This window comes from Pseudonaja textilis, chromosome 2 (genome assembly GCF_049901715.1).
Source record: "Pseudonaja textilis isolate UNSWEBS1 chromosome 2, rPseTex1.2, whole genome shotgun sequence".
Lineage (NCBI taxonomy): Eukaryota > Metazoa > Chordata > Lepidosauria > Squamata > Elapidae > Pseudonaja > Pseudonaja textilis.
In genome coordinates this window covers 151,671,943-151,695,516 of record NC_141991.1, presented here as the reverse complement: position 1 = coordinate 151,695,516, position 23,574 = coordinate 151,671,943, and the positions used below count along the sequence as shown (strand labels likewise).

Sequence of the window (23,574 nt, the reverse complement as noted above, 5' to 3'; positions counted from 1 at the left end):
GAAATGTGTGTTATTCCCATGTCAAGGAATGGTTGGCAATATGCGATCTGTTTTGGGTTTTCCAGCAAAGGATTGCAGCAATGCATCTGATTATGACAGAAACATGTGACACATTACAACAATATTTTTAACTGATTATATTATGCTAGCATATTCATTGGGAAATCAGTGATTATTGATAAGTATATAGATTTTTTTTCTTTCTTAACTTTGTTTTTAGAGCTTTATATTTGCCTCTTTTCTAATTTTTTTTACATATTTTTAAAAGTTTGTTAATTGTTTGTGCATAACAAAGAAAGAAAAAGCATGCACTCTAAAAGACAATGTTCATTTCCATCCCACCCACATTTATAATTAATGCAATTAAGTGTAAGAGAATATGTAGTGTATTACCCAAACTTTTTTTCAATATTTACAAAACACAGCCTACTTCTTGTCCTGCCCTTAGGTGAATTGGAAAACAGGTTAACCCCCTCTTCTTCATGACCGCCCCTAAGATATTGGAAGACTCTGATTATCTGTTATCTATTATCTTTTATGTCACCCCAGTCCTTCTCTTCATTAAACATATTCAGTTCCTGAAGCAGCTCAGTGTATTTTTTAGCCTTCCATCTCCTAATCATCTTTATTGCTCTTTTCTGCACTTTCTAGAGTTTCAACATCTTTTTTGTATTGTGATGACCAAAACATATGCAGTATTCCAAGTGCAATATCACCAGTGCAGTATAAATTGGTACTAACACATCATATGTGCTTGATACTATCCCTTTGTTGGTGCAGCCTAGGACTGCATTGTTTTTTTGGGGTGGCTGCAGCACACTGATGGCTCATATTTCAGTGGTTGTCCACTAGGACTCCTATATCCCTCTCACAGTTAATGCTGTTGAACAAGGTATCACCTATTCTATACCTGTGCATTTGGTTTTAATCCTTACCCCTTTTTAAAAGAACCAGTCATGTGTGTTCTTCATGAATAAAAGCACCTACTGTCATGAGAAGATTAAGAAACATGATGTTGGAGGACTGTAGTCACTTTTATCAACACAGCACAGGTGGCATAATCCGAAGGTGACTTAGCACTTAGAGAGGGGAGTCAAACTCACGTCATCACTGCGGCATCACGTGACGTATCCAGACTTTTTTCCCCTTTGCTAAACCGGGTGTAGGCACATCCGGCCCATAGGCTGGGAGTTTGACAACCCTGCACTAGAGAGTTGTGTGCATTCTGCATCATCTTTGTATTGCTTAGTGCAAAATACTGCTTGCTATTGTAATGTCACATTCATTTGTCAGTATATGAGGAAAGCTGGTTGGCTTTATTGCATCTAAAGAACAAATAAAGTCTAGAAGAGCCCATTTAACCAGAAGAAAAGCCTGCAGTGGATCTTTTCCCCTATGCAACTCTCCAAGCCTTAGCAAAGGCTTGCCAGGAACCCCGGATGAAAGCTTTCTAAAAAAATGTCAGAACTTTTGATAAAGTAAACCGTAATCTACCACTAGATAAAGTAGAAAATGTGGGTTAGACAGCATCACCACCAGACGGATACGTAACTGGCTGACCAAAGCACTCCAAAGTATAGTCCTCAATGGAACTGCATCTACATGGAGGGAAGTATGCAGTGGAGTACCCCAAGACTCTGTTTCAGGCCCAGTACTCTTCAATATCTTCATCAATGACTTGGACAAGGGGATAGATGGGGAACTCATCAAATTTGCAGATGACACCAAGCTGGCAGGAATAGCCAACACTCCAGCAGATAGGCTTAAGATACAGAAGAATCTTGACAGACTTGAACATTGGGAGCTATCTAACAAAATGAAATTCAGTGGTGAAAAAAGTAAGGTTCTACATGTAGGCAAGAAAAATCAAATGCACAGGTACAGTATATGTGGTACCTTGCTCAATAGTAGTAACTGTGAGAGGGATCTCGGAGTCCTAGTGGACAACCATTTAAATATGAGCCAGCAGTGTGGAGCAGCTGCCAAAAAAGCCAACACAGTGCTAGGTTGCATAAACAGAGGGATAGAATCAAGATCATGTGAAGTATTAATACCACTTTATAATGCCTTGATAAGGCCACACTTGGAATATAGCATTCAGTTTTGGTTGCCATGATGTAAAAAATATATTGAGACTCTAGAAAGAGTGCAGAGAAGAGCAACAAAGATAATTAGGGGACTGGAGGCTAAAACATATGAAGAACTGTTGCAGGAACTGGGTATGTCTAGTTTAATGAAAAGAAGGACTAGGGTGACATGATAGCAATGTTCCAATATCTCAAGAGTTGCCACAAAGAAGAGGGAGTCAAGCTATATTTTCCAAAGCACCTGAGGGCAGAACAAGAAGCAATGGATGAAAACTAATCAAGGAGAGAAGCAACTTAGAACTAAGGAGAAATTTCCTGACAGTGAGAACAATTAATCAGTGGAACAACTTGCCTCCAGAAGTCATGAATGCTCCAACACTGGAAGTTTTAAAAAAGGTGTTGGATAACCATTTGTCTGAAGTGGTGTAGTGGTGCCTAACCAGGGGGTTGGACTAGAAGACCTCCAAGGTCCCTTCCAACTCTGTTATTCTAGTCTAGTCTAGTCTAGTCTAGTCTAGTCTAGTCTAAAGTTCAAGCATGGCAATAGGCTTTTTCCACTTGCCTCCATTAAACCAGTGGTGGGTTTCAAAAAAATTTCCTACTGGTTTAGTGTGAGTGCACGCTTTGCATGTGCACACACCAAATGTGCATTTTGCGCATGCACAGAATTTGCAACTCCCCTTCTGCTGCAAGCCCTGTGTGTAAAACAGCTGACCCGTGGCAATCCGCTGTGCCGCACAAAGCAGCTGAGCTTGAAAACCAGGAAATAAAGATAAGAATAGAACCGGGGTGGGTGGGAAGGCCCAGCAGCTGATCGTTGGAGCAAACTGGTTCGCTCACAGATGATCCTCAGAGTTTGGTCAAACTGGGCCAAACTGGTAGAATACCACCACTGCATTAAACTAAAGTTTTACCAGTGAACAAATCATACTGTTGGGCAGTCCAAACCCTGAACCAGATTACACCTGACAAGAACACTTGCCTGAGTTTACTGATGCACATATTTTGGATGTGGCTTTTTAAATACCAGCAGCTGCAGGAATTCACAATCTGAACCAAATTTGACATGTGGAAGCACTCTAATCAAGTTCTTCTCCCAGCCGAATGAGAAGTTGCAGTAATAAACATTTGGGTGAAAAATAAACAGGAGTCAGGGAAAGAGAGTAATAATCTCTTTTCTGGTGGTTAAAATCTGATGCGGATCAACTGCCAGCAGATACTTAAAAGGTCCTTAAAAAGTATGGGAAAAACTACACCTCTTGTAGTTTGATCTTTATAGGCTACAGGATCTGACAGGCTTGCTGTATTGTTCTTTCCAAGACATAGCAATGAGGCAGAAACAAAAACAACAACAATAACAACAAAAACCAGTGTTGCTCTGCTCTTATCCAGGGCTGGCTTTAATCAAGGCTAAATAGGCACCGACCTAAGGCACCAAAGCTTAGGGGGCACCAATGCTGCCTCTCCTTCCAAGTCATTCCAAAAATGCACATTGGTGAGAGGTGGCATCACCAGTGTAGCCTGGGGGTATCATCCACCCTTGAATCAACACTTGCTTTTATCCAATGCTACTTCAGCTTGAAGATAGGAGATGTCACATTCAAATGCTTCTTTTTATCTGTCTTTAAATTCCTTGGCTTTTTTTAAAAAAAGACTTTGTTTGGGTTGGGGGAGAGCAATCTCAATCTGTTCCCTTCTAGATAGATAAGAAGTCTTGTTTATTTGTTTCATCATAACAGAATGTTCAGAAGCATAAAATGGCAAAAGTTCATTCTCTCACCTCAGTTCAAGGGATATGCAGACCAGACTCCATTCTAATTTTATCCATCTCTTTGCATAAATGAAAGGCTGCCATTTTTTCTTATTATGACAGACTTATATTGGCGTGCATTTAAATCTGTAAACATTCCATTTCTGAAGTGTATATAGAAGGACAGAGGGTCCAAGAAGATCAAACTAAATAAAAACAATCATAGGAAATACATTGACTGATGACAAGCAGGAATAGATTTGTGAAACATCATGCAATTATATCAGTGAAATAAACCATATTATGAATCTTCCTTGCAGTAGGTTTGGGGGATTTCATTCCCATCAAGCTTGAGGGGAGATTAATACTTGCAGGAAAAAGATCTCTTTAGTGTGTATCTTTCTGTTCTGACCCAAACCTTGTTCCAAGGAAACAAACATGAAACAGAGGTAACAGAAAAACCTTTTAATGATTCTTTATAAATTCCATAAGAACGAGCCTTGCCAAGGTTGTGTAAGGCTGCCAAGAATCCTAGATAAAGTTACCAAGAAATATTTCAAACACAAAGAGTTTCCAAACACCAACCAAGATATTCCAAATGTCCACGAGGTTTGAGTGCAAAAACTTATTTGCTTCCTGCAAAGAACTCCAGTTTCTCAGCTGGCTTTTGTCTCTTGAGGGAGGGGCCATTACCTTGCAGCCTTACTCCCAAGTCACCTGTGCTGCTGCAGCTGCTCCTTACTTTGAGCAGCTCTGCATTCACGTGCGCTGGGCACAGGTGACTCGGGAATTTCTTCATCACTGCAGCCAATGTCCACAATTTCTGAAGGCAGCATTCCACTCCCTGCATCACATGCAGGCCCCTCATCTGAGTCCTCGCTCTCCGAGACGTCAGTCGTCTGCACCTGCTGCCGGCGAATTACAATGCTTTCCCTCAAAATAATCTTGTTCACTTTTGTAAACGCACAATGCATAATAGAGCTCTTGGCATTTCCTTCCTTTCTATTATGGGAAGAATAGCCAATGTTCTCAGAAGTACAGTTTTGAAAGTGTGACAGAAGAGAAGCAGCCTCTTTAAGAGGACTCCACAGGGCTGTAAGTGTGGAAGATGTTCTTTGTGAAAATGTGAAGGAAATTTTTTTGAGCAACTTAACATGAGTAAATGTCATTTCCCCACATGCCAAAACAAGCTAATTACTTTTTGTCCAGTTTTTAAAAATGAAAAATGTGGACAAAAAAGTCTAGCATGGAAATCAGCCTATCAAAGAGGCAGTAAGCTGGATCTGATTTACTTGAATCCCTGTGTCACTTATCAAAAGTGTTGTAAGTTGCAATCCTTGCCAGGAAAAAAAAAAGAATCATAGCTCACAATGGGATTTAGTATATGTAGTGCAGGAAAACAACTATTCTCCTACAGGGAATACTGTAATCCCATTGGGATTGTAGGGTAGCTGGTGTACGGTGAAAACTGTGGATCAAGTCAAGCTATGAGGAAACTTTTGAGCTAAGCACTCTTTGAGGTCTCCCATTTATTGTATCATCTGGACAATTCATTTGTGGGGTTAAACTATCCCTTACTAGAGAAATAGGTCCCAGAGTGGCCTCATGAAGAGTGGCTCTCTAGATCAGATGTGGTCGGATCCAGCCCACAATGTGGTTGGATCTGGCCCGCAGGGCCGTACTGGAAAATGTAAGGGGCTGGCCTGTGTCACTTCAGCCCAATCTCAATGCGAAGAGGAAGCATCGGGCTAGCATGGCTTCGGCCCGGTCTACCCAGTGTAAAGAGGAAACATGCCAGCAGTTTGGGGAGTGGCATCAAGCTGGCCACACCCACCCAGTTGGCTATGCCATGAGTGACGTCAAGCTGGCCACACACCCTCAGTTGGCCATACCCACCTGACATCCTGAGGTCACCCACAGGCCTGATGCAGCCCTCAGTGAAATTGAGTTTGACTCCCTCTTTAGATGCTTCACCTGCTGCATTTTGCTTTGAGTCCATGTGTGTGTTCTGAAGATATGCACCCTGGGAACATGTGGCTGAGATAAAGGGAGATGATAGCGCGAGATCTAAATTTCACAAAAGCAACAAGGGGACAAATGGCATTGTCCAATATTGACAAAGAGAGAGGATTTTGAAATAATATGGAACCTAAGAAAAGTTGATGAGGATGCCTAGAAGTTCAGAAGGCTCTTGCCACTCATTTTAATAAGTAAAGTCCTAACAAACGAAAAAGTAGATAACAAATCAAGTGTTCAAGTTTTCTTGGTCATGGCTGTGTGGCTTTGCTTTTAGCCACAACTCCTAGCTAACCTTGGCTGGTATTACAAAGCTAAACAAGGCTGGTTCTGATTAGTATTTGGATGGGAGATCAACTGGGAATACCCAGGCAGTTCCCTAAACTGAGAAAAACATCTGAGAAGGAAACAGTAGCAAGCTAACCACTTCCATAAAACTGCCAAGAAAACTGCAGTGTTGCAGTCAGCAGGATTCAAAGTTGATTCAAGTGAACCTTTGACTTTTTTAAGCTAAACAAGTTTACACTTTTTTCTATTTGCCTCCATGTCCACCAAAAACATTTTGTCCCATTAAATGTGGCAAACTGTCCATAAAAGATACAGGAGTAATGTCAGCAGAGAGTGTTTCTCACAACAAGAAACTGGGAATAGAATTAGAGACTGGGTGAGTTTAATGCTACTTATTGAACTGAACAATCAATAAGTTATTTGGTAAAAAGCTTTTAATAATTTAATTGCCAAGCATACCTACAGGCTACACTTTCTTTGCTTCAAGTGATGTTTCATTTGTTCCATACTTCTACCTGTGCTGTTGTTTCAGACCTTAGAAGATGCTCAAGGAAGTTTTTCTTCCATGAGCCCTTCTTGGGAGCCTCTTCTTGAAAGAAGAGATTTTGTGTGTGTGTGTGAAACATGCTCACCATCATCCTGAAATAGGAGCATCTTTGCTCCAGCATCTTTCCTGAGAAAAGTTTATTTTTAGCAATAATGAGGAGAAACACTATTTATGAAGGTGCCTAATCTTGATTATTCTGTCACCTGACATTTTCAACTGGCAGAATACTTTCACAAAACTGAAATACTGTTTTGGGTTTATTTTTATTTTTTTGACAAGATCACCAACTCTTCAGAGCTATCCTATCACTCAAGCAGCCTGTTCCCAGAACACCCATCAAGCTACCACTTCAGCTGCTTTGAGAGGCTGCAAAAACCTTAGAAGGAAGGCCAGGACCTGGATTGGTAGTACATTTCCATATGAAGTGGCTGACTAGCACCAAGATTGCTTTTCCCAGTGGCATTTAAAAAAAAACAACCACTGGGAATATTAGTCCCATATCTGATTAAACTTTTAAGACTGATGAAACTTTGGATTCTCAAGGATCATTACTGAAGCTATATAAAAGTCTATATGGAATTTGACTATTATCAGAATTTCAGTCTGGCAGCAAAAATGATATTTTGACAGCATGATTTTCTACCTGCCGTTTTCCTCCCACAATAACAGCACAATGGATGCATTAATCTTCACAATGATAAATGTGGCCATCTTGCTTTTCAAACACCACTTCTTGAAAAATCAGCAAAAAGAACGTCAGTGCAGCCTATGATGAGAAAAAATTCTTAAATGTACTGCAGCAATCTGTATTTTTAAATAAGGAAAATTATCCAAATCATGAATAATTACAAAGTGATCTTGCAGGCAAAACATATGATTTTTTCAGACCAACTTAGACAACACAAGCAGAATAATGGAATAAAATTAAATATACCAGTGCTGCTTGGCTTTTTAGTCAGAAAGGATATAAGAAATTCAGCCTTCATGGTTTATTTCCTTTCCACAGTTTATTTCTTTGAAACAGCCACTATCTGGAGCAATAAAGAGAAATGTTTATGGAAAACATATCTCCCACATTATTTATACTGCAGGTCCTTTTGTCCTGGAACACACCTTTGCTGACATCCAGAGTAGGATATGAAACAAGAAACTTAGCTAAGATAGCAATATTGAACTATGGGTTCAATAGCTAGCAAACTAATAAAACTAGCAGTACATGTATACACTGTCTATAAACCAACCAACATTGGAAACTCTTTCCTAGTCCCAGACAGATTATTGTACTAAATTATTAAAATTAGGCAATACAGAAAAATTCTTAAGATTATTGTATGGGATAAGTGTATACATAGAAACACAAATTTGGAAGACTGACTATCTAGTATGGAGTGACTTAGAACTTACACACATGCTATTTTCTATGAATAAAATAGGTTTCCATTGCCACAGAGATTTGCCAACATGTCTTCTACATGCATTTATGTTGGTTAGGAATTCACTCAGTGACAAAATATTTCTTTTTAGTGATATGAGAAAGAGGGAGGAAGAGAGGGAGGGAAGGAGGAGGGGAGAAATTGTGACACAGAGAGAAGGTAAGACAAAGGTGTGTAAAATAAGGCAAGATCTTATTCTGTGTCTATTTTGCCCTTCCTTTTTTTTCAAATCAATAAAATAATTTTTGCTCCCCAATATACAAACTTCAAACCCAGTGCAAAATGGAGTGTTTTTTAAAGCCAGGATAAGATATCTGTAATTTATTAAATCTCTGTCCTTCACAAAGTGTTATTTCCAATGTAAAGTCCAACACATACATTTTTACCAACAAAGTGAACTTTACTTTGATAGAGTAGTTTTAAAATTCTGTTAGATGTTTTATTTAGTCTTGCCTTATACATTTACCCATTGTAGTAATTACTACTAGCTTTTAATTTTTAGAGTGCATAAATAACTGTACTTAACATATGGTGGTGGTGAGATTTGAGAGAGAGAAATGTCTTATCTTTTGACCTTGTCAGCAGTAATTTTAAAACTTTGGATTGGATCCAAGAACTGAAATCCTCAGAGCTGGAAATCATGACTAAATCAGCATTCTGATCAGCTCTATTCATATCATTAAAGTCTGGCAAGTGTGTACACTGCTGCCTAGAGGAAAAAACCTGTAAATTGAATTCCGGCAGATTCTTGGCTGGGAATTAGGGAAGATCCCATGATGTTGCAGATTCGAAGCTTTGAAAGCTACTGAGGCACGCTGGCTTCCTAGCAAGGACAACCTTTTTCCAGCTCTCATCACTCATGGCTGTGGCTGGTCCTGGACAAGAGAGTAGCAAAGCTACTAATGCAGTGCATTCTTCAGTAAAGCTTGGAATAAATGCTTTGGGCTCCACAAAGGTGCAGCTATTCCTTAAAACAGCCCATCTTTTGCCAGTTCCTGGAAAAAAAATACCAATCCCATTAAAAATCTATTTAATTCTTAAGGCAATTGCTACTTTATTTCAGGCTCATGCAGATGCCTGGAAAAAAAAAAGATGGACTGCTCTGATGAATGAATGAGAAGTGGCACGCTTGTATAAGGTCTGAAAAAAATTCATTCAAATTATTTCTGGAGGGTGCAGAGCCTTAGTGGCTACATTGAAGATACATTTCTTTCAATGTGCACACATGGCCTGCTTCTGAGATTGGTCTGGAAAATGCAGTATCATAGCTAGAACGATGAAGAGGAGCAATTTATTGTAAAATTCTCTAAAAGAGAAGCACTGCCTGCTAATGCACTGCTGAGCTATAGAATAGAATAACAGAGCCGGAGGGGACCTTGGAGATCTTCTAGTCTGACTCCTGGAGGCAAGTTGTTCCACTGATTAATTGCTCTGTCAGGAAATTTAGTTCTAGGTTGCTTCTCTCCTTGATCCGTTGCTTCTGGTGCTGCCTTCAGGTGCCTAGAAGTTGACCGCCTCTTTGTGGCAGCCCCTCAAATATTGGAACACTGCTATCATGTTTAGTCCTTCTTTTCATTAAACTAGACATACCCAATTCCAGCAACTCTTCTTTGTGTGTTTATATGTTTAGCCTCCAGTTCCCTAGTCATCTTTATTGCTCTTCTCTGTACTCGGCACCGGCAGCAGGCGGAGGCAGAGCCATGGGGGAGACAGGTGATCCCGACGCCCCATGCAGGTATCTGGTCAGCGTGGCCGCAGGCAAGTCGAAAGTCGGCGGGACGGCGTGAGCCCGTTGGGATCGCCTCCGCCTCCGCCTGGCTCTGCTGCGCACTTCAGTCCAGAGGGAGACACAAAAGCTTTGTTTGCTTGCAAAGGGGACGCTTTGAAACGGAGCTAATCGCTTCCCCAGGAATGCCAGGGAGCCGCAATAAAGATTTGGGGTGCTGGGAGAGAGGGGCGGATGGGGCTTGTTCCCATCAGCTTGTGGTGGGGAGCAGAGCTCTTCTCAAGGGAGAAGAACGCAATTTGAAAATTGTCAGCAAATACACACACAACCTGGCCGGTGAAAGATAGGGCGATCGCTGCGTATTTTCAGGGCAGTGAGAAGATTCAGGAAGAGCTCTACTCCCCATCACCTACCCACAAAACACCCACGTTTACGCTCAGTGAAAAGGCAGGCACGGGAATCAAGAGGCGTTCTCTCTCCTCCCACCCCCTGTGCTACGCACTGATCGGAACAAGACTCCTCACCCCCCCACCCCCTTCTGCAAAGGAGACACAACACATACGACACATTCGACCGGTATATCAAGCCGTTATTCTCTCTCCCGAAGGATCCCCTTAAACAAAACAAGAGTGCTGGGATGGATTATCCCCGTCTGCCCCTCTCACTCGACCCCAAATCTTTGTTGCGGCACCCCTCCCCGCCATTCCTGGAGAAGTATCAAGAAGTCCCTGGCCCTGGCTCACCAGCGGCGGGGCAGGACGCTGCAAATCACTCCCACCCCCACCCCGGTTTATCAATCTATGGGTGACTGTGGATTGCCCTCATTTCCCAGCCACTTCGGTCTCCTTCCTTTCCCATTCCGTTCCCGATGCCCGTCAAGAATTCGGGGGGTGGGGGGGGAGCAGAGACCGGGTGAGGAAGTGGAGAAGGCGAAGGCACCCTCTTCCTTCGCCCGCTCTTTTCTTCCTCTTTCACTCTCGTGCACTTAGGAATTTAGGAAAGCTACCCCCCGCCCCCGATCCACCCACTCCTTGGCCACTTCAGAGTCATCTGTCCACTTTCCCCAGATTACTTCCATTTCCTTCCCTTGATGTTTTCAGAGACAGTGGTGGGATGCTGCCGGTGTTTCAAAATTTCCGATTCTTTTCCAAATTCCCCAAGGTTCTTGAATTGTTTTCCTCTTGAGGATTCTCATCCATGGAATCCTTCCCAAACTCTAAATGTCTTGCAATTAACTATTTTAAAAAGTCCAAGACTTTGTTCTCTTGCTTGTGTTTGCATAATGTTGAATTCTAATATTGCATGATCACTCTCCCCCAAGGTTCCTGTAGCTTTAACACCTTCTATCATTTCATCTCTGTTAGTGGGAATTAAGCCCAATATGACCGATCCCCTAGTTCTCTTCTCTTTGTCCTTTTGGGAGACAACTTTGTCTGCTAGGCTTGTCAGGCACCTGTTTGATCTTCCACTTGGTGCAGAGTTTGTCTCCCAGTTGATGTCAGGGTTCCCTTTAGTTCCCTTATATTCCAGGTATCCATGCTGACATAAAGTTTAACCCATCTAGGTCTTGAATGTCTGCTGGATACATTATCTTATATACAGTAGCCAGTTATTAAGATCTACTACGGATGCCCATTGGATGACATGACATTTACCAAGAATTCACTAGACAATAAGCTGTAAAATGTTTTCTTTGCAAACATCCAGATATGGTATTCCCTTTTTCATGTTTACATCTGGAGCCAAGCCTTGATAAAATCTAGCTTTTAAATGAATTATGTTTTTTGTTGTGATGGTTCTTGTTATTCCGATGTGTAATACATTAACAGCTTCATTATTTCAAAGGGTATTTTATGTTCCTTAGATTAACCAGATACACTTCTCTTCTTGAAATAAGTATTCTACTACATTTAAGCTTAAATAAAATCCAATATCAATCTATTACTTCTTTGCATGTATTTTCTGTTTCCTCATTTGTAATATGAACAGTTCTGGACTATAATTATTATAGTATTAATTACACTCTTAAATTCTTGTATGTAATTCTCAGAAGTAATAAATTCCATGAAAGAAAAGGCATTACATCATGCTTGTGAATGAATCTTTGTTTACTCTTTGGTTAAATATTCCAAAATGCATTATTTCTTTCTGCAGCTAGCACAGAAATATGATCCCCAGCGGGAACTTGAACTGCGACAATGGATTGAGGAAGCAACAGGGAAGCGTATTGGAGACAACTTCATGGAAAGTCTGAAAGATGGAGTCATCCTGTGCGAGTAAGACAATATAGAAGGAGGGGAAGCTTGTTCCCCAAATACTGAGGGTGGACAAAGAAGGCTTAGTGCTAGTTTAGACTAGATTAGTTAGCTGACAAAGGACTTGGAATAGAGGGCTTAACTTATTAAGAAAAGAAAATGTTTGCACACTTTCCTCTGGCTTCACAGCGTTAGCTATTTTCATTCAAATTAAATTTTTAATGACTATCTTTTTCTAGATGGGTATTTTTAGATATGATGTATGGGGAAGGGGGGAGAAATATCTCCTTTTTAAAGAAAACCCCGTACATGATTTTTGAGGAACATTTTTATTTAGATTTACAGTTCATCCTATGCCAAACATTCATCAATGCCAAAGATGGTGAATGACTTATTATAGATAATTTGAAAAGAAACCTTGGATAATAAAACAAGATTTAATACCCAAAATACCTACTAAAATTACTTTAAAAGGAAATAAAGAAATCTGATGTATTCCTTGTATTCAAAGTTTTGATCCCTAAATATGTTCCCCCAATCCCAAGTAATGGAATAACTTAAGGATGCTTTAAATTTAAGACGGGATTGAAACACATTGCTTTTGGTAGCTTAGACATAGGCTTAAACATTTCCTGGTTATTTGGCAACTGTATTTATCATCTCAGCCAACAGGTAGAAAAGCAGATGTACCATTGTTTCCATTATACTGCATTTGTTTTTATTACGATGAATATTAAACAATTTAGACATAACCAATTTTTGGACACACAGGTATAAGACTGCAATGCTAACTCTATATGGTCAAAGCAATCTCAAAGTATGAATTTAATTTTAATCCCTTAATTCCATTCAGTCTCCACACCAAGAATGATGACTGAAAACACCTCCTAAACTAATAAAGACACTACTTTTTTGTACACCAAATAATTAGGAGCGTGGAGAATCTGCACCCTTAATATATTTAATTTATAGTGAATGTGTTGATTTTTAAAACTAAAGATTACTGAGCTGCACTGGGTCATTTTTGAAGATAGAAAAGCAATACAACAATTTTCTTCTGACTGATCACTTCTTGAGTACATTCCATGGGTAAACACACACAAGTATTTTTGTTTAGAGAGAACTTTTCAAAAGAAAAAGTATACAGGTTACCATTTCTGAATTACATGGTATTCTTACATCAAAGTAAACATACAGAAATCCTATGTTGATGCTGAAGAAATAAACACCATGGAATAAAACTTTCCTCTCCCCATCTCTTTCAGACTTATCAACAAACTCCAACCTGGATCTGTAAGGAAAGTGAATGAGTCCACCCAGAACTGGCATCAGGTACCATTCTCTCTTACTATATCCACACCAGTGCTACTTTTATATTATTAAGAAACTTTTACTAAGATACATGAAAGAGGTTATGGCATCAGCAAATAGCTGAGCTTTTCTCTTTACTACACAGCTGTTTGCTGTAAACAGTAATGTACTGGTAACACAAACAAAGGAATGTTTCAATTAAAATAAAAAGGTTAAAGAAATGAAATATTAACAAATACAAATATATTGGACAGAAATAAATAGTGAAATTCTATTTCAAAGCCTATAAGCAAAAATATGCAACCAAATATTGTGGGAGAAAGACTGGCTGATGTATTTGGGAGTAGGAAGACTGGGCAATGAGGAAAGGAATTCCTTTCCCTGATTCTTTGATCCAAATGCTCCCTCAAAAGCAGCTTTTACTGCCAGAGTTCTGATATGCAGTACATCAGTGCCCCCCCCCCTCAACCTTTTGGGCACCAGGTACTGGTTCCGTGGAGAGTTTTTTTCCATGGACTGGGGGAGGGGAGTTTCACATGCTGCCTGCATCCCACGGATGGGGCTTTGCTTGTTTGCACGGCCTGGTTTCTGGCATGCCGCAGCCTGGTGCTGGTCCATGAACTGGGGCTTGGGGACCCCTGCAGTACATGTTGTGGCTGTTCTGATAGTAGATATTTAGAGGGACAGAGCAATTACCAAATAGGCAGAAAAATATTATTTTTTCTACTTTCCCATCTAACTGCTACATCTTTGCTGACTGTAAAAAGTGAAGAAAGCACTTCTGGATCATGAATCCACTCATTATTAGAAGAGTCCTTGTGTGGTCCCTACGCTTGCACTATTGCACTTGTGATGCATTATGTGGATGGCTATAATTTTTCCCCTTGAGCTTTGAGACAGTACTAAATCAGTCTTCCCTACCGTAATGCTTTTCAGACAGGCTGGGATTACAGTTACATGCCATACTGAAGAAGATTCCACCATCCACTTCTTAGAGGAAGCATTGTAAAGATTCCTGGAAAATTCTCAGTGATTGTAAATGATTGTTTAATCCTGTTTTGCAGCTGGAAAACATTGGCAACTTTATTAAGGCTATCACAAGATATGGAGTGAAACCCCATGACATTTTTGAAGCAAATGATCTCTTTGAAAATACAAACCATACCCAGGTCCAGTCAACCCTGATTGCTTTAGCTAGCATGGTAAGTTGTTTTTGCTCATTTTTTCTTTAGTGAACCTTACATGATAGTATGGAAGTATTTCATAGATATCAGCCCAATAATCTAATATTGGATAATACAATCACCATATTGAAATGTGAGTGGAGGCCAAGATCAGTGTGGCCTCAGATTACATTTTAAATCAATCTCATAGCTAACTCTTCACTACTAGAAGAAAATACCTGTTATACTGCCTCTGATCTACAATATCCCTTATTGGTCTATAAGTCTTCTTTGAGAAGAGTTATATTGATGGGCAGGAGGAACTTTTTTCCAGTATATACCAGGGGCATCAAACTTGCATTGCCATCACGTGACGTATCGGGACTTTCCCCCCCTTTGCTAAACCGAGCGGGGGCAGGGGCAGTATATGATGCATCTGGCCCGCAGGCTTGACACCCCTGGTATAAACAGTTAATTTCTACCAAGACTCCTTCCCAGAATTTTACATGCTAGCCATAAGCCCTAAATTATAGAAGTACTAACAGCAAGCATAGAACCCTTTCTCTTTGCATGTCCATATATGCTCAGCCTAATTTTACACACTTAGAAGGAAGATGCTGAGATCTCAGTTTGGACATCACAGAGATGATATATCAAGGAAATCATTTGCAGAATTAAATACTGAGACTGAATCCAGGGTTTTTGATGCAATTTGAAATGAAATAACTAGGTCTGGGGCAGGGGGAAACTTCAGTTCCACTGAAAAACAGACCTGCCTCATTCTGGCAAAATACCTGAGGGAAACATCTGAAAAGATTTCTGATTGTCACAACACAGGCAAAGACAAAAGGCAACAGGGTGAATGTTGGAGTGAAATATGCCGAAAAACAACAGCGAAAATTCCTGCCTGAAAAGCTGAAAGAAGGAAGGAACATCATTGGACTGCAGGTGTGTGGCTTCAGCCAACAGTTTCCCTAAGATACAGATATTTTGTATCATTACCTGTAGGAAATAATTTAGAATACCTTGCTACATCTTCAAAATTAATTTCTTTGTGCAAATGTGTACTGTGGCCAAATACATAATTACCATGGCACTTCCACATGAGTGCTTTCATCTTTCTGCCCAAACGTTTCTCACCAGTCAGCTTTGAAGTACCAAGAACTAGGCAATACTTCCTCCAAACAATTAATTGCAGAGGAGACAAAATGGTGCCAAACCAGTGTGTCTGCTATTCTCAGCTTATTAGATGGCAGACTAATACAGCAAAATGCATACATATGGATCAGCCAGGTGTGCATTAGGCACTAAAAAAAATGCTGACGAGAACCACGAACAAAACACTGAAAATTGCAGGGGGGAGAGAAGCAATAGAAATTCCCTTTCTCCCATCTTACATTGCAGGGATAGAAAATATGCTGTTAGAAGACCAACTTCTTTTCCAAAATAGACACGTCCACAAGGCGGGGCGGGGGAGGGGGCAAAACAAAACAATTCCAAGCAGCAGGAAGCAGGCTTTGAGCCCACTGCTTAGAGAAGAAAACATACATTTTGGTCAAATTCACACGGACTCTTTTCATCTGAGTTACTGTGTGCAGGGAATCAAAACAATTTGCTGCATAGTAAACTGGAATCCGTAGTTTTTTGTTGTTGTGATATGCACCAAAAATATAGGAGCAGTTGCTGTAAAGATATGCCTGAAAACTCTCAAGTCACTTCTGTTTAAGGGCTAAGTGAATACCAGTGGTATCTGCAGAATTGAAAGTGATTTTGTTTTGTAGGCTCCACCACTTTGAAATATATATTATAATAAATGCACAAAAAGAGTGGGCTTGCAATGTGATGCTATTTTCATCATTCTGACTCCACCTGGCCTCCACTCTAGATGTCATTGATGCTATGCCAGCTGAAGCAAATGGTGAGAATTTCTGCCAACAGACTGAAAACAGACCACTCATGAACTCTTCCAAACTTCATCACTGGAAACATATCAGTATTTTACACTGCAGCTGTGCTAGAAATTAAGACTCAACTGGTGAATAAGGATAGCAGCATAGATTTAATTCTGGAAAAGAATCAGAAATGGTGCAGACTGTGGGTTAAGTGCCCTCAGTTCCATTTTATACCTGACTCCCTAAAACTAGCATCTTGTTGTCTAAGTGTATTTGCCAATGCAATTTTTGCCAGTTTGTTCCCGAAAAAATTACCTCTAGGAATGTCATTAGTGCTTTGAATTCAGTTTTCCTGCATTACAATCACTGTTGAGTAGGTAAGGAAAACAGAAGACTTGCAAAGGACCAATTCTTCACTTGAGATTTCCAGTGACACCATAAAGCTGCCTTCATATGGAATATTTTGTTATCAGTCATGGCTGTGTGATATTGCATGATATAAATTGCCAGGGAGAAAATGGAGAAAAAGTCTAAGTGACAGAATGAAGATGAAGCTTTTAACCTATATATGAAATAGAAACTTGGCAAAGAGAGAATGATGAGTCTAATTGTCAATATTGCATTCTTCTTAGATGGGCACGAACAAGTTTGCCAGTCAGCAAGGTATGACAGCATATGGCACACGTCGACACCTCTATGATCCAAAGTTGGGTGCAGACCAACCTCTAGATCAGGCCACAATCAGTCTACAAATGGGAACCAACAAGGGGGCTAGCCAGGTAAGAAATGTGAATGGAAAAAAATGGGTTACTGAGATGATTTTAATACTCTTAGCTGTTTTTCCCCTCATTCTTCCACTGGAAAATCAACAATTTATTGACTAGTAGGATTACTACAACTGCTTGTACAATAACAGATACACTGCTTCTATCATAGTGTAATTTCCATGTAGAAGTAAGTTCCTGCTTTTTAGTTTCTGTATAGGTCTGTATTCTTACTCAGATAATACTAGGCTCTTCAGACTGAAGACAAATTAGGTACTTCAAGGCACATGAATCCTATTTACAACTCTTCAAGTTGTATGCAGCAACTACGCAGCAACTTGCAGTAAAGCTGCTTTAAGAAGTCACACAGGTGCTATGCTCATGCTCCAAAGCCTTTGACTCTGAAGTACTTCAGAGGTAGCTACGTATCTACATGGCTGGGACATTCCTAATGGTTTCAGACATACACTATCACTGTGTGAAACTAGGTAACTATATCTAGAACACTTTTATGTAACATGTTTAGGCCTCACCCTCAAATTCTTCCAGAGTTCCTGTTCCCATTTGTACATCAACATTTAATTTGGGAGCACATTATTCTTTGGATTTTTGTCTCTGAAAACATGTGAACTGAAGCTGAAGCAAGTTCAAGAGGCAAACACCTTTATCTCAAGATATATTTGGCATAAACAGCTCATATTTTGTTATTTCCTCTGAGAGTAATGTAGAAATTAGGTACCTCAAAGCTCAAAAGACCATTTTTAGCTCTTAAAAATCAAGATAAAGAAATTGTTGAGATATGCTAGAAAGCCAATTACTTCATTCTGAGGTATAACAATTAGAAAATAAATATCTTACAAGGTAAAGAGTCAAATTATTTTTCTGGGGTGGCATATTTTCTTCAACACAAAGATTTAGTAATCTAGTACCTACCAACTGGTAGGTATATGTGTGTGTGTGTATGTGTGGGGGTCATTTATCAGTTATTCCAATCTTTTCACACTTTCTCCAAGTAACTGCTTTTTACTTTTCTATTCTTCCCCCTTTTTCCTCTACTTGCACCCACCTCAGGCGGGCATGACAGCTCCTGGAACCAAGAGACAAATCTTTGAGCCCACCCTTGGCATGGAGCACTGCGACACCCAGAATATCTCCCTGCAAATGGGCAGCAACAAAGGAGCCTCACAGCAAGGCATGACTGTGTATGGGCTGCCGCGACAAGTCTATGACTCCAAATATTGTCTCACGCCCTCCTATCCTTTAATTGGAGATGATGAAGACCAATATAACCACAGCCATCATAACTTCTACAACTCTGAATAGCCATCAGTTGTGGGACAGATATAAAATACAGACACCAGCACTGCAAGGCGCTTCCTAAAAGATCCATCATCATGTGTTTATTATAACCCAGGAATATAAGAAGATTCAGACAGTTCCCTAAATTGCTAACCAGCTCACTAAAGACTCCTTAATACATGCCCGAACCAGGTTTCCCGTCACTGAGTATTAAAGCTTCACCTTGATATCTTTCACGCTTTGACTTATCAACTACTGTCACTGCTTTTGAGCATGCACTAATATGGCTCAAAACTCTCAGGATGAAAGATCAAATAATAAAACCAGTAGGTTGAGAGAAGTAGAAACAAAAGAATGAGTCCTCTGAACTTGGCTTCTCAATTGACTTATCTTCTCAAAAAGCCCTGGCAGCTGCCAATCATTTCCCAGTGCCAGCTGATGCTAATGTTTTGGATCAATGCAGAGGCAGGCAATGAAGGTACAACCTGTAAAGTTGTTAGCTGCTGCACTTTATTTTGTATTCATTAATTACACAAATTGCTTCAGGGCAAGCCACATTTTCTGACCTGCTTAGATATAAAATAGCAAGTCCTCCATATGTTAACTTTGCCAGAGGCTCCAATCACTTCTGTTTCCTGAAACACACAAAGTTTGTGCAAGAGCAGTGGCAACCTGAGCTAGCCACTGACTTCATGGAAAGCAAAAACTTATGGTGGAAAATGTTTATGGGTGGAGAGTAATTGCAGGAGTTGGACATACCAGCCAGACAACATCACTAGGCCAGTGATACACATAAATATGCCTTAAGATCAGTAGGTGGCTAATATCAGGTCATTTGGAAAGTGTCAAGTCATTTGGTGCAGAAAGGGGGATGCAAAGTTAAACCAAGCACCCCTGCAATTTCAGGCAGAAACTGTCTGGATACTGAACAGCTACTTGCCCAAGAACACAAACTTTATTGCAAAACCAATGCTTTTTAAGTCTTTGTTTAGTCATATAATGAGCAGGTACCTGCTTGTATGGATAGGAATGTCTTGGCGATATACAACTGTTTCTTTGTATTTGCCTTACTAACCTCTCATTAGTCTACAGTATCTTTGATCTTATTTGTTTCAGTCATCCCCATGTACATAATCTGCAGTAAATAGTAGACATTTGCGTATTTGCATACAATCTAAGAATTTAAAGGCATGGAAAATCAGGTAAAACTGAACATAGGAACCAAAATTAATTTTAAAGCATTCTTCTCCTGATTTATGTAAATAATCATGTGCTTTGTATAAAGAAAAAATCATCTACCATAAAGACAATACTGTGCAATTCAAGTTATAAGCCCAACAAGTATACACTTCACACAGAAGTAGTTGCCTGTGCATCTAGCTGTGTTCTGCCTTTCTTCCAGGAATTCAAGGAAAGCATCCTTTCCTCCAATTTCTGCCATGATAACGTAGATTGTGAAATAGCCTGGGCTAAGAAAGAGAAATTGGCTCAAAGTCGCCCAGAATGAGCTTTTCTGGGTGTCTCTACTCCAATACCTAGAACATAACATCACACTAGGTCTCGCTTTTTGCTTCCCATGAATCTTTAATTATGCATATTAAAACATTTTTTCTATTAACAGATAAATTTTATTCAATTATCATCTAATCCCTGCACTTGTAGTTCAGGATTGGTGTATCTGTCATCTATATGTATATTTAATTCAGGAATGGCTGGCTTCACTATTTTTTTCTATTGCCATGTTCTCTAGTAATCATCTAGAATTAGAGGAATATTTGCTCATTTTCCAATTCAACATTTGGAAAAATGGTGTAATATATACTACTGAAAAGCTTATTAGTGCGTCATTGACAAGTGTGTCAATGAACGCACTTGTTCTTTACCTTCCTAAAAATCCACATCCTTCCTACAGTTGCAAGTATTCTGTATGCTGAACAGCTAAAAGCACACTTTCCTTAAAACAAAAACACATGAAAAGGTATGTTTCATTGCAATGTTCTGATAAAATTTACTTCATTTCACTGTGGCACAATAAAAAGAAAAAAGAGGGCTTTTAAAATATTGTTTTAAATGCGATTTAACACATGCTTCTGACATGTCTATTTAAAAACAAAATGAAGATGTCACATAACCCTTCCTATTACAACATGTCAGATCATTTACTTTAGTGGTTCTTCATGTTCTCCAAGCAGGACTTTTGTAGCCCTTGGATCTAAGATATTTCAAGAGAAAACAATCACACAGAATTGAATTTAATTTTTAAAAAAAATTAAAAAAAGAATTAAAAAACCCACAGAAACTTCTATCAGCTAAGTGATTTGTTTCCCCAAATATATGAATTTTTATATAAGCATCTCTTATCTAATGGAAGCAGTCAGCACTGCAGAATGTGCTAAAGGCAAAAGCCATTACTGCGTTACTCATGATCACTCTATGTGATCATCAATGTATTCTTTAAATTGCAGTATAATCAACAGTATGAAAAAGCCTTTCAGGAAATGATTCAGGAAATCATTAAAAGTTTTTGGTCCTCTTGAAGCTAAAGATAAAATCTCAACAAAGAAGACAGTCTCTGCTCACTTGAATACTTCTGCCGGAAGGAACTATCAAGATACAACAGGTCTGTAGGCAAGTTCTGGAAAATAGCAATAGCAACCATCACTGTATTGTTGCCAGAATCATTACTGATGTATGCATATAGAGTCAATTTTGCATATTTGAAATAATTGGGAATATTCTAATGAAACACAGGCTTAAAAGTGAAATAGTTCAGTTTTTAACACTTTGTTGTAGCAAGTTTGCTCAGTGAATTTTCAAATATTAAATTATCCCCAAATCAGCTGATTTTCACATAACCCCATGGACAGAATTGCACATAAATACCTATTTAGTGTGCCCCATCATTGCTGATGTTCAATTCAAAGCAATTCCCAAGAGTGATCCTTTAAGCAGATGCTGTCCCTACCTATACATTTCACTATATAACATATAGAGGCCAGACTCTTACAGAAGACTAAACAGATGAATTAATAATTGTGAGCCACTGAGAGTCATTTGCTGAGATGAACAGCCATAAAAAAATTAAACAGCGAAACACTTGTTTCACTATGTTAAGTAAATTAAGTTTTGCCATCATCATACTGCAACCAATTATGGTCACCACACTATAAAAAGATGTTGAGACTCTAGAAAAAGTACAGAGAAGAGCAACCAGGATGATTAGGGGACTAGAGGCTAAAACATATGAAGTACGGTTGCAGGAACCAGGCATGGCTAGTCTAGTGAAGAGAAGGACCAGGGGAGACATGATAGCAGTCTTCTAATATTTGAGGGGCTGCCACAGAGAGGAAAGGGTCAACTTGTTTTCCAAGACACCTGAAGGCCAGACAAGAAATAATGAATGGAAACTGAACAAGGAGAGATTCAACCTGGAAATAAGGAGAAATTTTCTGACAGTGAGATCAACCAATGGAACAGCTTGCCTTCAGAAGTTGTGGGAGCTTCATCACTTGAGGCTTTCAAGAAGAGACTGGACTGGGGTGGGAGGTTGAACTACATGGCTACAAGGCCCCTTCAAACTCTGTTAATATGTTAATCATGCAAGAACTGCCATTTTACTAATCAGAAAATAAATTAAGAAATTCTAACATGGCTACCTTTTTACCAAGAGAAGGATTCTACTGTCAAAATTTCAAGGTAACTCAAACATACTGTTAAGTATGTTGTCAATCCAGGTAGGAATAAAAGCATCCAGTAGTAGAGGACACTTCCCTGCTTTGTTTATGCTTCCAGTATTTAACTTACACAACTATTCAGTTAGTGTGGTGATATCATTAGCTTCTTAACAAGTTACTGATTCATTTCCAAAATGATTTAGAATCCTGGAGCAGAGATCCACTGGAAAGGTTGGATACATTCATATGGCAGCTTACAATAAGGCAATGGTTTATTATTTAAAAGATTTAACACTAACCATCACTTAGCTCCATTCTATGCATCCTGAGCTTCCATTTAAGTAATACAGTATAAACCCAAAAATTTACATAGACACTGGAAAAAAGGAGTTACCTCTTAGCTGCCCTAGAATATTCTCTCTAAAGCAAGGGTCTTCAAACTTGTCAAGTTTAAGACTTGTGGACTTCAACTCCCAGAATTCCTGAGCTAACATGACTGGAGGAGGAATTCTGGGAGTTGAAGTCCACAAATCTTAAAGCTGTTTGAAAACCCCTGCTCTAAAGTATCAATAACTGTCCTGAAGATTGGGTTTTCTCTCATAATAAACAAACCTAGTCAGCTGTTTTGCCGTGAACACACCATTCTATGATCCCAGGTTCTTAGATTACTTATTTGTTCTGTTAGCTGGAATCTTCATGTCTACTGTATATTTTTCCTGGTAACAATATGGAAGTGGTTGCTAAACTTCCTTGAAGTAGAAAAAAGATTTTAGGCTTATCTGTTTTCTGATTTGGAAAGGCAAATTAACAAGGATGTACTGCATATATCTTCTATCTGTTCTAGATCTGTTTTTGTGCTATTTATGGGGCAATTCCCCCTTATCATGAGACTTTCCACCCGAAAAATGGGACCTGCCTTGCCCAATACTCCCAGGAAATGCTTTCTTCAAATCTGAATGACTCCCTACACAGAAAAGGGATTTTGTTGTGCAGTAACTAGACCCTTCTATATCATACATCCATTATTTAGTTGGTTATTTAATGACTTATTGCCTTTCTACTTACTCAGAGCAGCTATGAAAAATGGAATAATATAAAAAATTAAAATCATACAGATTATTTAAATGATGAGATTGGGAGGCAATTTCAGAGCAAGTGTATTTGACAATCACAGAGCAAAGAAAACTCACTATATTATAAGTCATGGAAATCAAGGGATGGAATTTGTGATTGGGCTATAGTAATGGAAGGATACAATTTGTTCAAAAGAAACTTGGCAAGAGAAATGAATTATCACACATGAAGAATGATTTCACCAATATGGATGTTTGTGACACTCTGGTTGAAAACCCTACGGAAAGAATTTGGA

General features: G+C 39.3%; 1 protein-coding gene across 1 annotated transcript in view; it reads left to right on the top strand.

Annotated features, from left to right (window-relative positions):
- CNN1 (calponin 1) overlaps window positions 1–20,590 on the top strand; it is a 34,465-nt gene extending 13,875 nt beyond the window's left edge. The window contains exons 2-7 of the mRNA XM_026716708.2: window positions 12,002–12,123; window positions 13,368–13,434; window positions 14,478–14,615; window positions 15,414–15,524; window positions 17,101–17,247; window positions 18,304–20,590. Coding sequence (XP_026572493.1) covers window positions 12,002–12,123; window positions 13,368–13,434; window positions 14,478–14,615; window positions 15,414–15,524; window positions 17,101–17,247; window positions 18,304–18,555 — 837 coding nt within the window. The 3' untranslated portion in view covers window positions 18,556–20,590. The remainder of the gene's footprint in view (window positions 1–12,001; window positions 12,124–13,367; window positions 13,435–14,477; window positions 14,616–15,413; window positions 15,525–17,100; window positions 17,248–18,303) is intronic.
- Window positions 20,591–23,574: the final 2,984 nt, after the last annotated feature.